At 42.6% G+C, this 14,399-nt stretch overlaps 1 protein-coding gene across 1 annotated transcript in view; it reads right to left on the bottom strand.

Moving 5' to 3' along the window:
* Nucleotides 1-233: 233 nt before the first annotated feature.
* The window catches only part of LOC127694397 (NACHT, LRR and PYD domains-containing protein 1a-like), a 58,141-nt gene continuing 43,975 nt past the window's right edge, over nt 234-14,399 (bottom strand). The window contains exons 8-12 of the mRNA XM_052195938.1: nt 13,017-13,279; nt 12,390-12,515; nt 5,066-5,207; nt 1,035-1,079; nt 234-604 (exon numbers count right to left, since the gene is read on the bottom strand). Coding sequence (XP_052051898.1) covers nt 312-604; nt 1,035-1,079; nt 5,066-5,207; nt 12,390-12,515; nt 13,017-13,279 — 869 coding nt within the window. The 3' untranslated portion in view covers nt 234-311. The remainder of the gene's footprint in view (nt 605-1,034; nt 1,080-5,065; nt 5,208-12,389; nt 12,516-13,016; nt 13,280-14,399) is intronic.

Here is a 14,399-nt window from a genome sequence, read left to right as displayed (position 1 = left end):
CAGGATCCCCATCCTGCTTGTACCATGGTGGGTCAGGTTGGCTTGAGGCTGGCCATGCTGAACTTCAGAGCAGGATGGAAATGGCCTGAATAGATCTGCTGGCCCCACTGGGTGTTTTCAGAGATTCTCAACACACATGACCATCTGGCTGGGGAAGTCAAGGGGGAACATCTGGATTCCCAAGAATTGTCCTTAAAACAGTGCCATCAGAAAGGGAACTCACATGGCCAGTGGTTACAGATGGAGAAACTAAGGACCAAAGGAAGTTCAGGCTGATTAGGACTATAAAGAGATTGCTCCATAGACCAATGTCAGGATCCCAAAGAGACCCCGCCTGACTTTTCAAAGAGGTCCATGACGAGGTGAGGATGGGTCTCCTTCAGAGCTTGGTAGAATTGGTCTTTGCAGGCTTGACTCCAGGACCGGCTGAGGCTGAAGAGCTTCCTCATCTTGTCTTGGTTTGTGGTCTCAGCCCGCACTGCCTCATAGGAATCTTCACTCAGCACCAGACCATGCAGCTTGTCCAACAGAGGGTCCACTGATGTCACTCGGGCCACCAGCTGCTCCCGATGCTGGTCCATGAAGTGTAGCAAGGAAGGAGCAGCTAAGGGTAAGGATGAGGAAGGCACTGAGCAAAGAAATGCTCCTCTGAGGTCTCTGACTGGCTGCCCACTTCTTGCTCTTGTCCTGTAACTGCTCTTTTCTTCTGCACCCCTGGCTCTCCTTCTTCCTATTGAAGCACAGTAGAAAAACAGCATTAACTTCTTGAGCCCATGTATCAGTGTGATACTCTGCATAGCCAGGAGGAAAGGTTCTTGGTGGGTATTCAGTTTGTGACTAAGTAGAGCTTTTATCACTCTGGGAATCAGCAAGGGGCATGAAAGGAATTCTACCCTGGGTATGAGCCTCTTTTATATTCTGGTGAGGTTTGCAAACTCAGGCTCCTTCATTACTCTCTGCCCTTCTTTCAAGGATCAGGTGATGTATCAGCAGAATACTATTGGCTTCTCTAGCCTCTCAAGAGTTTTACTAACCTGTGGGGGCTGAAGCAATCCTGGGCAGAGCAGGTCTTATGTCTCCTAGAAGAAAGGAGACATGAAGCATCTGTAATGATGTCCATACTAACACTCAGTGCATTCAGTGAAACTCTTACTAATGCCTGAGATTTTGAGAATGAACTACCAACATTCTGATATAATCTGGAAGGTCAACAGTTACTCAGTTATCCAGGGCATCTAAAGGCCCAGCCTATTATCATAGAGAAAATAGACCTGAAAATGATCAATAGCCACTTCTACATGATCATAGACTCAATTTTATCCTCAACTGAATTCTTTGTGGACAACTATCAAGTTCCTTATTAGATGCCTTAAATCATTTTGGTAAAAAAAAGATCTTTTTGTCCTTGTTTGATTTTGTATACTCATATACAACAAACTTGTGTTCTGGATTTGATGGTAGAATTAAGATGAAACCAGACTGCACAGGGGAGTGGCAAATGGATTTTATCCACAATTGAAGGAGATTAAGAAACTGCAGATCATGACTAAGCCTCTGGGGTTTGAGAGATCCCTACATTCATTGTGCTTTAACAGTTCAGGTAAGTCAGCTCAAGAACTCAGTCTTAGTATTGGAAAGCCCTGGTTCCATTTGTATAAAAGAAAGATGATATGGGTTATAACCCATCCTAGGTGGATCATCTTCAAGCATCCTGTACTGTAGATAAATTGGAGCATCTAATGAAGAAAGTGACAGAGTGACCATGAATTTTAAAACCAATATGTGAGACTGGGGATACAACTCGGCAATGATTATAATCTTCCAATACCTGAATACCCTCCCATATGGAAAGGAATAGATCTTAATGAGTCTCAAAGGACAGAATTAAGAAAAAAATATATGGAGCCTAGATATAATGGTATATATCTTTAATCCCAGCACTTTGGAGATTGAGGTAAGCAGATCTTTGTGAGTTCAAGGCCAGGGATTGTTACATAGAGAAACAGTGTCTGGAAGAACCCACCAACACCCAGAAGGAAACACCACATCAATTATGTGAAGCTTCTTAACCTCTTGAAACCAGAAAACTAGAAATGGGACTTTGTCTTACATACTGAATAAAGGACAGTAGCAGATAGGTAAAAATTAGGTTGACTAGGAACCTATTATTTTGTAAGTATAAAAACCATAACAGCACACAAGGCTTGAGATGGAGATCCTGGAAGTAATGAATTTCAAAACAAAAAGCCAGCTCTGCCACACCAACCCCAGGAGATTCTGTGTGACAAAAAAGTTCCACAGACTGAGGTGTTTGACTGAGGTGAGGAAGTCTCCTGGGAAGGCTGTGGAACTCTCCAGTTGGAGTATAATTCTGAGCCGTAGTTCTCAAAAGCAGTTTACTCTAAATTTCCTCTTTTCCTCTTTCACAAGGTGATCCTAAGAGCCCAGGCTTTGCCTCATAGTCATTTACATAATTACAACCCCCCCCCCAGCAACATGCAAATTTATATGGCTGTGCATATGTAGATGAGGATGACTCTGACACAGGGGTATGGAAAGCATTGATTAAGTCAAGAAGTTTTTAAAAGGTAAAAGCTAAATGTTAGATAAGAATTTCTCACAAAAACTCATTAAGACCCAGGGAGTATAAGAAACTTCAAGTTCTTTTTAAAGGTTTGCTGTTAACTACAAGTGACTTTGTATTCTAATCAGAAAGATTGACAGTATCTGTAAATTGATCCTTTAAATCTGTTACATGGGAAACATTGTACCTGATTGATTTTGCATTTCCTTGTGCCAAATGGTTATGATAATTGTGCCTGTCTCACTGGCTACATCTTTTGAAATGGTAATACCAACTCTTTGTGTATAAAATTCCTTATTTTAGAGCTCCTAAATACATTCAGATTCAAGCTGCCTCTGTGGTTGTTTCTGTTTGTCACTGCTGAACCTCTTTCTCTCCTGAAATCCAAAGTCCCACCTCAGATCTAAATCTCCCCTGCTGGGACTATCCAGGGCACAGTTCCAAATGTGGGTTTCCTTAGGAGTGGGCAGGGAAGTCCTGGAGGTCCCTAGGACAGTACAGGCTCATGTCATTCTGACTAGTTCCCCAGATGAACTAGGAGATAAGGCATTATTGAATACACCAAACCTCTTAGACATGTGTTATAGAGAATTCAAGCTGGAGGTGAATTGGAAGCTTTCTTCCTGTTGCTAAGTCCACTGGATGCTGAGGAAGAAAAGGCATCAACATCAGTCTGATCCAGCTTGGTTCTCTATGATCATAAACCAACCTGCCAAGGTGGTTCCTCTACCGCACTGGTGGCACAAACATGATGGGAACAGTCAGTAGCTCCGTGATTCCTACTCCATAAGATAGACTCCATCCCTAGCAGTATAAATCTTGTAAAACAAATAAACCAACCCAGATCGGTAGAAATCGTAGACCCTTGAGAAAAGCTACTTGCTGCTTAACTAAATGGACATAGTTAATGCCCTTCTAAATACCTATATTTATACCATAGACAAAATCTACTTTAGCCTCCATCAGAAAAGTCTCTCTTTGATATGAATATAGGTGACTGCACATACTTATGGCTATACAGAATGCTGAGAAAAAAGTATGGGTGAATACTCATCCCTGTAATTAAGTCATTTATATCTCCCCATTAAGGCTTAAGTAACATTGTGGAAGGAGAATTAGAGAGAATACAGCAACATACTGTATGGAGAAGGCTCGTGAAGTGCTGTCTTAGAATCAGGGTATTTCCATGGTCATAATGAACTCATAGCACCCACACCTACAGTCTCTGGTCCCTCACTAGTTTGGCCTATCCATCAATCAGCTGTCTATTGGGAAGCAGCTCAAAGGGGCAGTCCACTTATTGCTAAACTACTGGCAAATAATAAATTATGTGTGTGAGGGTAGGGAGGTAAATCATCTATTTGTATACCTGCTGGTGAGATCACTATGCTCTTCAGGATAGTACAAAACCCTGGGTTACACAGATGGTTCAAGTTAAACTCTGTGAGATGGATAAAAAACCTTTTGAATGTGGTAAAGAGATTTATAGAAAAGAATCAAAGCTGGCAGGAATAGGAGGGAGAGAAGAGGAGACTTTTATTTTTTTACTTTTTCACTTTTTTAAGGTGGATGGATCAGAATGCATTGTATATGTGTATAAAATTGACAAAATAATGTATTAATACACATTATGTGTGGATTTAAGATTGAATATTTCATGTTGGCAAAATCCCTTCACATTATAGGTGAGTTGTTATGTGAACGGGAGCAATGTTTTTGTGCTCCTCAATATGTCACTTCCAGGGCAGTGGGAGCAGAAAGATAATACAGGGTTAAGAAAACAGGCCTTAGGGTATGTGGTACTTTGCATAAGATGTTTTCCCTGAACAATGATCACATGTTCAAGGACTGGTCCTGCAGCAGTATTCAAAGGTGACTGGTCCTGAGGGCTGTTGAGTCTATGAATGAAGCCACACACCAATGCTCTCCTCATGGAATGAGTACTAAGAATGGAAAGGGAATCACATAAGAGTGTGCAGTTGGAGGAGGACAGTCACTAGGCATGTCTGGGACAGAATGTAGTGCATGGACTTTGTCTCCTCCTCATCTTCTTGCCTCCACTTCCTCCTCTTCTCCCCACTTCTACTCTCTCTCCCTTTCTCTCTCTTCTTTGATGATAGCACATGAACAGCCTTCTCGCTCACATGGAAGTTCCCATTTCCATGATATTGTGTTTCATATAGGCTCAAAGAGATGGAAGGAGCTGACCATGGATGGAAACTTGATTCTAAGTCCTTGAATAAAAGCAAACTTTTTTATTTTAAAATTATGGGATTTTTCTTATATATTTGTTATAACTGGCAATAGCTGACTGTTACAGCATCACAGTGTAAACTGTGCTTACACCAGCTGTTATCAATCTTGCGAAATCACATAAATGATCTTGCTATTTTGTGGTACCAAGAAATAATGACAATACACCTCTCCTTAATCATTGTCTTCCTTCAACTCTTAGTGTCTCTGGTCTTAAACTAATTTTACCTGGTTTCAGCAAGGCCTCCCATATGAGATTCATGTTCTTCTTGTCTCTGAGTTGCAGCTTAATCCCTGACCCAATGTGTCCAACGCAGATCTCAGAGAAGAGCTGGGATTCGCCAGGACTTCGGTAGCACAGCTCCAGTTCCTGGGGGGGGGGCAGAGAGAGAGAGAGAAAGAGAGATAGGGGGTGGAATGAAGGGAAGGAGGGAGAGAGAGAAGGAAGAGAAGGGAAGGGAAGAGAGAGAAGAGAAGAGAGATATGTGAGAAGCCTCAACTTATGTGAATGAGGACTTTCCACAACCTCAAATTCTCTTGATCTTGCACACCACATTAGACACTGACTGTGATGGTTTCTATATGCTCAGCCCAGGGAGTGGCACTATTAGAAGATGTGGCCCTGTTGGAATGGGTGTGTCACTGTGGGCATGAGCCTTAAGACCCTGCTCCTAGCTGCCTGAAAGCCAGTCTTCCACTAGCAGTCTTCACATGAAGATTAAGAACTCTGAGCTCTTCCTGCACCATTCCTGCCTAGATACTTCCATGCTTCCACCTCGATAATGGACTGAACTTCTGCACCTGTAAGCCAGCCTCAATTAAATGTTGTCTTTATAAGATTTGCATTGGTCGGAATCCGGCGGCGGCGGCAGTGCAGCAGTGGCTGGTCCAGCTGAAGGGCCATCAGCAGTGGAACCAAGGCGACACAGGGTCCAGTTAGGCCCTGCGCCCACGACCACTGACCTTCGCTGACCAGCCGGGCTGCAAGCAGCTGTGGTTTTGCGGCGCCTTTCGCTGCACGGAAGCCACTTCAGAACTCGGCCTCCCGCCAGTCAGGAGAGGCTCACGTCCATCTTGGTTTCGGACTCCAGAGAGATAGGACAGACTGAGGTACACAAACATAATCCGAGGCCAACACCGCGGGGGTCTGAGCCCGACAGGCGTTGGCCTGCACCCAGGCCCTGGGCTGTTGGGGGGGGGCATCGGGGCGCCAACCCAGCCAGGAGGTTTTTTGCCCTGGCCTGCACGCGCGCCTCCATTTTGCCTACAGGACGACAGAGAGTTCTGGCGGGCAGAGCCATAACAGGCATAGCCTGAGGCTAACAAAGTGGGGGTCTAGGCCCCAAAAGGCCTAGGACTGACCCCAAGAACTGGGCGGCTTGGTGGGCCATCTGTGTGTCAACCCGCCCAGGAGGTTGTTAGCACAGCAGACTCTCCCGGCGCTTTCGGGAAGCGCGAGCACACACGCCCACCATCCTGGTCACCTGGCAGACCCAATTAACAGTCATAGCCCTAGGGGATCTTTGCTCGGACCTTGGCCTCCCAGGCTTTTGCCTGGACTCAGGGCCTGGGCGGCCAGGCTAACCTTGTGTGCACCAGCCCGGTTGGGGGAATCGGCTGCCCAGCGGAGTGATCAGAACACGGGGGAGGTCCCAGCAGCATACACCGTCGGCGCTCCCTGGGGGTGCACACGGGCTCCATCTGGTCCACAGACACAATCTGGGGCAAGGCCTCAGGCCGGAGCCCTCAGCTCAACTCTCTCCACTTCCGGATCCAGATCAGCCTGGGCAGCGGCACCACATCTCCAGGTCCTGCAAGAGGCTAGAGGGGCTTCCGGGCGGCCAGTGGGGAGAAGTCGGTGTGCTCCTGTGAATCCAGCGGGCCCCAGCAGGAGCCTTCAGGTGCCTGCTTCGGGATCTGAACAGCCTAGGCAGCAGCACCCTGTCTACAGGCAGTGCAGGAGGTAAGCTGTGCACCAGAGGCCAACTGGGAAGGGGCAGCTTGCACTGGTGAGTCCAGCATTGACAAGACAAACTAACACCAGTGAGAACTAGATGGCAAAAGGCAAACGCAGGAACGTCACTAACAGAAATCAAGGCAATATGGCAACATCTGAACCCAATTCTCCTCTACCAACATGTCCTGGATACCCCATCACACCAGTAAAACAAGATTTGGATTTAAAATCACTGGTCATGATGCTGGTACAGGAACACATGAAGGACATACTTAAAGAAATTCAGGAGAAAATGGATCAAAAGTTAGAAGCCCTTGCAAGGGAAACACAAAAATCATTGAAAGAAATCCAGGAGAATACAAAAGCCAACAATGAGGAAACGCAAAAAAACACTTAAAGAAATACAGGAGAACTTTGGTCAACAGGCTGCGGTCATGAAAGAGGAAACACAAAAATCTCTTACAGAATTACAGGAAAGCACAAACAAGCAAGTGAAGGAGCTAAGCAAAACCATCCAGGATCTAAAATCAGAAGTAGAAACAACTAAGAAAACTCAAAGGGAGACAACTTTGGAGATAGAAAGCCTTGGGAAGAAATCAGGGGACAGAGATGCAAATATCAACAACAGAATACAAGAAATAGAAGAAAGAATCTCATGCTGAAGATACCATAGAAACCATGGACTCAACAGTTAAAGAAAATGCAAAATGCAAAAAGCTTGTAACCCAAAATATCCAGGAAATCCAGGACACAATGAGAAGACCAAACCTAAGGATTATAGGCATAGATGAGAGTGAAGATTTACAACTTAAAGGGCCAGCAAATATCTTCAATAAAATTATGGAAGAAAACTTCCCTAACCTAAAGAGAGAGATGCCCATGAATATACAAGAAGCCTACAGAACTCCAAACAGACTGGACCAGAACAGAAATACTTCCCGTCACATAATAATCAAAACACCAAATGTTCTAAACAAAGAAAGAATATTAAAGGCAGTAAGAGAAAAAGGCCAAGTAACATATAAAGGAAGACCTATCAGAATCACAGCAGACTTTTCACCTGAGACTATGAAGGCTAGAAGGTCCTGGGCAGATCTCATGCAGACTCTAAGAGAACACAAATGCTAGCCAAAACTACTATATCCAGCAAAACTCTCAATCACCATAGATGGAGAAACTAAGATATTCCATGACAAAACCAAGTTTACCCATTATCTATCCACAAACCCAGCCCTACAAAGGATAATAGGAGGAAAACACCAATACAAGGAGGGAAACTTCACCCTGGAAAAAGCAAGATAGTAACCTTCTCTCATCAAACCCAAAAGAAGTTAAGCAATCAAATTTAAAAAATAACGTCAAAAATGATAGGAAGTAACAATCACTATTCCTTAATATCTCTTAACATCAATGGACTTAATGCCCCAATAAAAAGACACAGACTGACTGGATACGTAAACAGGACCCTACATTTTGCTGCTTACAGGAAACACACCTCAGGGTCAAAGACAAACACTACCTTAGAGTAAAAGGCTGGAAGACAATTTTACAAGCAAATGGTCTCGGGAAACAAGCTGGAGTAGCCATTCTAATATCAGATAAAATTGACTTTCAACCCAAAGTCATCAAAAGAGACTCTGAGGGACACTTCTTGCTGGTCAAAGGAAAAATACAACAAGAAGAACTCTCAATCCTGAACATCTATGCTCCAAATGCAAGGGCACCCTCTTTCGTAAAAGAAACTTTATTAAAACTCAAAGCACACATTGCACCTAACACAATAATTGTGGGTGACTTCAACACTGCACTTTCCTCAATGGACTGATCAGGAAAACAGAAACTAAACAGGGACACAATGAAACTAATTGAAGCTTTGGACGAATTAGATTTAACATATATATATATAGAACATTCTATCCTAAAACAAAAGAATATACCTTTTTCTCAGCACCTCATGGTACCTTCTCCAAAATCGACCATATAATTGGTCACAAGACAGACCTCAACAAATATAAGAAGATCGAACTAATCCCATGCCTCCTATCAGATCACTATGGAGTAAAAGTGGTCTTCAATAGCAACAAAAACAACAGAAAACCCACATACATGTGGAAACTGAACAATATTCTACTCAATGATACCTTGGTCAAGGACGAAATAAAGAAAGAAATTAAAGACTTTTTAGAACACAATGAAAATGAAAACACAACATACCCAAATCTATGGGACACAATGAAAGCAGTGCTAAGAGGAAAACTCATAGCCCTGAGTGCCTCCAAAAAAGAAAATGGAGAGAGCATACATTACCAGCTTAATGACACACCTGAAAGCCCTGGAACAAAAAGAAGCTCTTTCACCCAGGAGGAGTAGAAGGCAGGAAATCATCAAACTCAGGGCTGAAATCAATCAAGTAGAAACAAAGAGAACCATACAAAAAAATCAACAAAACCAGGAGCTGGTTCTTTGAGAAAATCAACAAGATAGATAAACCCTTAGCCAGACTGACCAAAGGGCACAGAGAAAGTATCCAAATTAACAAACTTAGAAATGAAAAGGGAGATATAACAATGGAAACTGAGGAAATCCAAAAAATCATCAGATCCTACTACAAGAGACTGTACTCAACACAACTGGAGAATCTGGAGGAAATGGACAATTTCCTTGACAGATACCAAATACCAAAATTAAATCAGGATCAACTAGACCATCTAAATAGTTCCATAATGCCTAAAGAAATAGAAGGAGTCATAGAAAGTCTTCCAACCAAAAAAAGCACAGGACCAGATGGTTTCAGTGCAGAATTCTATCAGACCTTCAAAGAAGAGTTAACACCAATACTCTTTAAACTATTCCACAAAATAGAAACAGAAGGAACACTACCCAACTCCTTCTACGAAGCCACAATTACGCTGATACCAAAGCCACACAAAGATCTAACAAAGAAAGAGAACTTCAGACCAATTTCCCTTATGAACATCGATGCAAAAATACTCAATAAAATTCTTGCCAACCGAATCCAAGAACACATCCAAACGATCATCCACCATGATCAAGTAGGCTTTTTCCTGGGAATGCAGGGTTGGTTTAATATACGGAAATCCATCAATGCAATCCACTACATAAACAACCTCAAAGAAAAAAACCACATGGTCATTTCACTGGATGCTGAAAAAGCATTTGACAAAATTCAGCATCCTTTCATGCTTAAAATCTTGGAGAGAACAGGAATTCAAGGTCCATATCTAAACATAGTAAAAGCAATATACAGCAAACCGGTAGCCAACATCAAACTAATTGGAGAGAAACTTGAAACAATCCCACTGAAATCAGGGACCAGACAAGACTGCTGCCCCCTTTCTCCTTATCTTTTCAATATTGTACTTGAGGTACTAGCTCAGGCAATTCGACAACATAAGGAGGTCAAAGGGATACAAATTGGAAAGGAAGAAGTCAAACTATCATTATTTGTAGACGACATGATAGTCTACCTAAGTGACCCAAAAAACTCCACTAGAGAGCTCCTACAGCTGATAAACAACTTCAGCAAAGTGGCAGGTTATAAAATCAACTCAAGCAAATCAGTGGCCTTCCTATACTCAAAGGATAAGTAGGCTGAGAAAGAAATTAGGGAAATGACTCCCTTCACAAAAGCCACAAACAATATAAAGTATCTTGGGGTGACTCTTACCAAACATGTGAAAGATCTGTATGACAAGAACTTCAAGACTCTGAAGAAGGAAATGGAAGAAGACCTCAAAAAATGGGAAAACCTCCCATGCTCATGGATCGGTAGAATCAATATAGTTAAAATGGCCATTTTGCCAAAAGCAATATACAGATTCAATGCAATACCCATCAAAATCCCAACTCAATTCTTCACATAGTTAGAAAGAGCAATTATCAAATTCATCTGGAACAACAAAAAACCCAGGATAGCTAAAACTATTCTCAGCAACAAAAGAAAGTCTGGGGGAATCAGTATCCCTGACCTCAAGCAATACTACAGAGCAATAGTGTTAAAAACTGCATGGTATTGGTACAGTGACAGGCAGGAGGATCAATGGAACAGGATTGAAGATCCAGAAATGAACCCACACACCTATGGCCACTTGATCCTCAACAAAGAGGCTGAAAACATCCAATGGAAAAAGGTAGCCTTGTCAACAAATGGTGCTGGTTCAACTGGAGGTCAGCATGCAGAAGAATGCGAATTGATCCATCCTTGTCTCCTTGTACTAAACTCAAATCCATATGGATCAAGGACCTCTACATAAAGCCAGACACTCTGAAGCTAATAGAAAAGAAACTGGGGAAGACCCTTGAGGACATCGGTACAGGGAGAAAGTTTCTGAACAGAACACCAATAGCGTATGCTCTAAGAGCAAGAATTGACAAATGGGACCTCATAAAATTACAAAGTTTCTGTAAGGCAAAGGACACCATCAAGAGGACAAATCGGCAACCAACAAATTGGGAAAAGATCTTCACCAATCCTACATCAGATAGAGGGCTAATATCCAATATATATAAAGAACTCAAGAAGTTAGACTCCAGAAAACCAAACAACCCTATTAAAAATGGGGTACAGAGTTAAACAAAGAATTCTCACCTGAAGAACTTTGGATGGCGGAGAAGCATCTTAAAAATGCTCAACTTCATTAGTCATTAGGGAAATGCAAATCAAAACAACCCTGAGATTTCATCTTACACCAGTCAGAATGGCTAAGATTAAAAATTCAGGAGACAGCAGGTGTTGGAGAGGGTCTGGAGAAAGAGGAACACTCCTTCACTGCTGGTGGGGTTGCAAATTGGTACAACCACTCTGGAAATCAGTCTGGCGGTTCCTCAGAAAACTGGGCACCTCACTTCCAGAAGATCCTGCTATACCACTCCTGGGCATATATCCAGAGGATTCCCCACCATGTAATAAGGATACATGCTCTACTATGTTCATAGCAGCCCTATTTATAATTGCCAGATGCTGGAAAGAACCCAGGTATCCCTCAACAGAAGAGTGGATGCAAAAAATGTGGTATATCTACACAATGGAGTACTATCCAGCCATTAGAAACAATGAATTCATGAAATTCTTAGGCAAATGGATGGATCTGGAGAACATCATACTAAGTGAGGTAACCCAGTCTCAAAAGATCAATCATGGTATGCAGTCACTGATAAGTGGATATTAGCCTAGAAATGTGGAATACCCGAGACATAATCCACATATTAATTGATGTCCAAGAGGAATGGAGGAGTGGTCCCTGGTTCTGGAAAGACTCAGTGCAGCAGAATAGGGGAATACCAGAACAGGGAAGTGGGAAGGGTTGGATGGGGGAATAGGGGGAGGGAAGAGGGCTTATGGGACTTTCGGGGAGTGGGGAGCCAGAAAAGGGGAAATCATTTGAAATGTAAATAAAAATATATTGAATAAAAAAAGAATCAAATTCTAAAGTAAGTAAATAAATAAATAAATAAGTGAAATATTCTTGCTCATCCCAAATCCTAATTGCTTTCTACCCATCTTAGCTCTCTACAAAGCCTTGTAACCAGCCCCACAGGTTCCCAAAGCCTGGCATTAGAAACCTTGATGCTCACCTTTGGGATAATTTCCACCTTTTTTGAGCCAGACACGATATAGCGGGAACCAACATAAAGAGCGTCTACTGGGGGAGGCTTGTTTATGCGCAAAAACTGAAACTTCATTTCTTCATCATCAATAGCCTAGGGAATATTACAGACAGTGATTTGTCTAGATTTCTGGGCTACAGCATCTGATCTGAATAATGTGAGGCAGTTGATCTGTATATTTTGTGGGGTAGGGTGACTACACCTCATGAGCTCCCTTCTACCTTGTGTTCTGACACACTGATATTTGGATTATTGGCCCCGCTCATGTTCATTTTGGAGCAGGGTAACTGCCACAGAAGAAGGGAGTTGCTACAGGTTGTGCAAAGAGCATTTTTATCCTTATGGTGGGCAGAAAGATGCTATAGAAGCTGTTCGGGGATTAGGAAATTGGCATCAAAGACAGTTGAGTGAGACTCTGGTGTGCGGGTAGGGAGCTAGAAGAAGGCAGGATTGTATAGGCACACCAGGTTCCCCATGTAGAAATGTATCCCAAATGTATCTCTCAGTTCAGAATCTCTCCAAGATGCTCATTAGTTATAATTCAAAATTTCTGTTTGCCCACCATGGCCCTACATTTGTGGTCCTCAGTGTCACCTTCCGAATAGTGCAGTCATTGGGGATCAGGTACAGGTGAAAGGTGACATCTTCGAGATAGAGGTGATAGTAGATCAGTGTGATGGAGTTGATGGGGATGAAGTGTCCGACAGCAGGAATCAGTCTCAGAAGAATTCCCATTGGGGAGAAGCTTGGGTTTTCCAGTACTGCATAATGCTGTTCCACCCTGGCTGGCGTTTCTAGGACCATCCCATGTTCTTGAAAGTGGGCAACACGGAACAAGGAGATGTCCACTGTTTTCTCTGTGAGAGAAGAGATTCAAGAGATGTAGATTTAGTATTTGCATTGATCCATGCTGGGCTGGGAAGCTAGTACCCCATGGTTTAGAATGATTGTGGTGGTTCGAATGAGAATGGGCTTCTCTGTTGTAACTGCTTGGGAAGAATTGGTAGGTATTCCCTTGTTGAAGAAACTGTGTCACTAGTAGACTTTGAGGGTTATAAAGCTCATACCATTAATCAGTTTCTTCCTCTCCCATCAGAATGTGAGCTCTCAGCTACTGCTGTAAGTTCCAATGCCATGAATGCCTGCTTGCTGCCATGTTCCTTCCCATGAAGGTCTTTGAATCATCTTCTGAAACTGTAAGCCCCAATAAAAATTTTCTTTTGTTACCTGCCTTGATTATGATTTCCAATTAGTTTGTATTTATTTTTGATGTCTATGGGAAAAACTGACTGAAATTTAAGATTTACTAATTAACTTTCAATGGCAACACTACAGATCTATCAACTGTTTTATCACTACTAAATCATGATGCCAGGGAGGGTAAATGTGACTTGCTTCCAGGGATGACTCATGCAGACTGCCTCTCATTGGGAGACAGCTTTGACTTTGTCTCTCGATAGCTGCTGCATGAATATTCACTGTGGAATGGAAGTTCATGATGGTCTCATCTGTGAATGTTATAAAAATACAGTCTCAGATGCTTCTTCCGGAAACTTGGCAACCTGCAGGCTCACCTAGGTACTGCCATCACCAACCTCATTATTTTGGGAAGTTCCACTGTCTACTAAAATCTTTGTTGTTAAAAATGAGACCCAGTGTACCTTTGTCCACTGGAGACAAAGCTATACAGATCCCTGGAATGATTAATCTTAAATGTAAACTTAACAAAATCTAGTATCACTTTGGATCTAGGCCTGGGGGAACAATAGAAGGAGATTATCTTGATTGGGGTAATTGATTTGAGAAGATCTACCCCAGGTATGTAACATCATTCCACAGAATAGGATCCAGGACTGTGTTCAATGGAGGTCACATGAGCACAACCATTCACTGTTCTCTGCTCCCTGTCTGTTGATACAAGTTTACCAGGTGCCACACCTCCATGTTCTCAGACTTCCATGAGATTATGAATTGACT

Source organism: Apodemus sylvaticus, chromosome 10, assembly GCF_947179515.1.
Source record: "Apodemus sylvaticus chromosome 10, mApoSyl1.1, whole genome shotgun sequence".
Lineage (NCBI taxonomy): Eukaryota > Metazoa > Chordata > Mammalia > Rodentia > Muridae > Apodemus > Apodemus sylvaticus.
The sequence above is the reverse complement of the archived record's forward strand: the minus strand, read 5'-3'. Positions and strand labels throughout refer to the sequence as shown.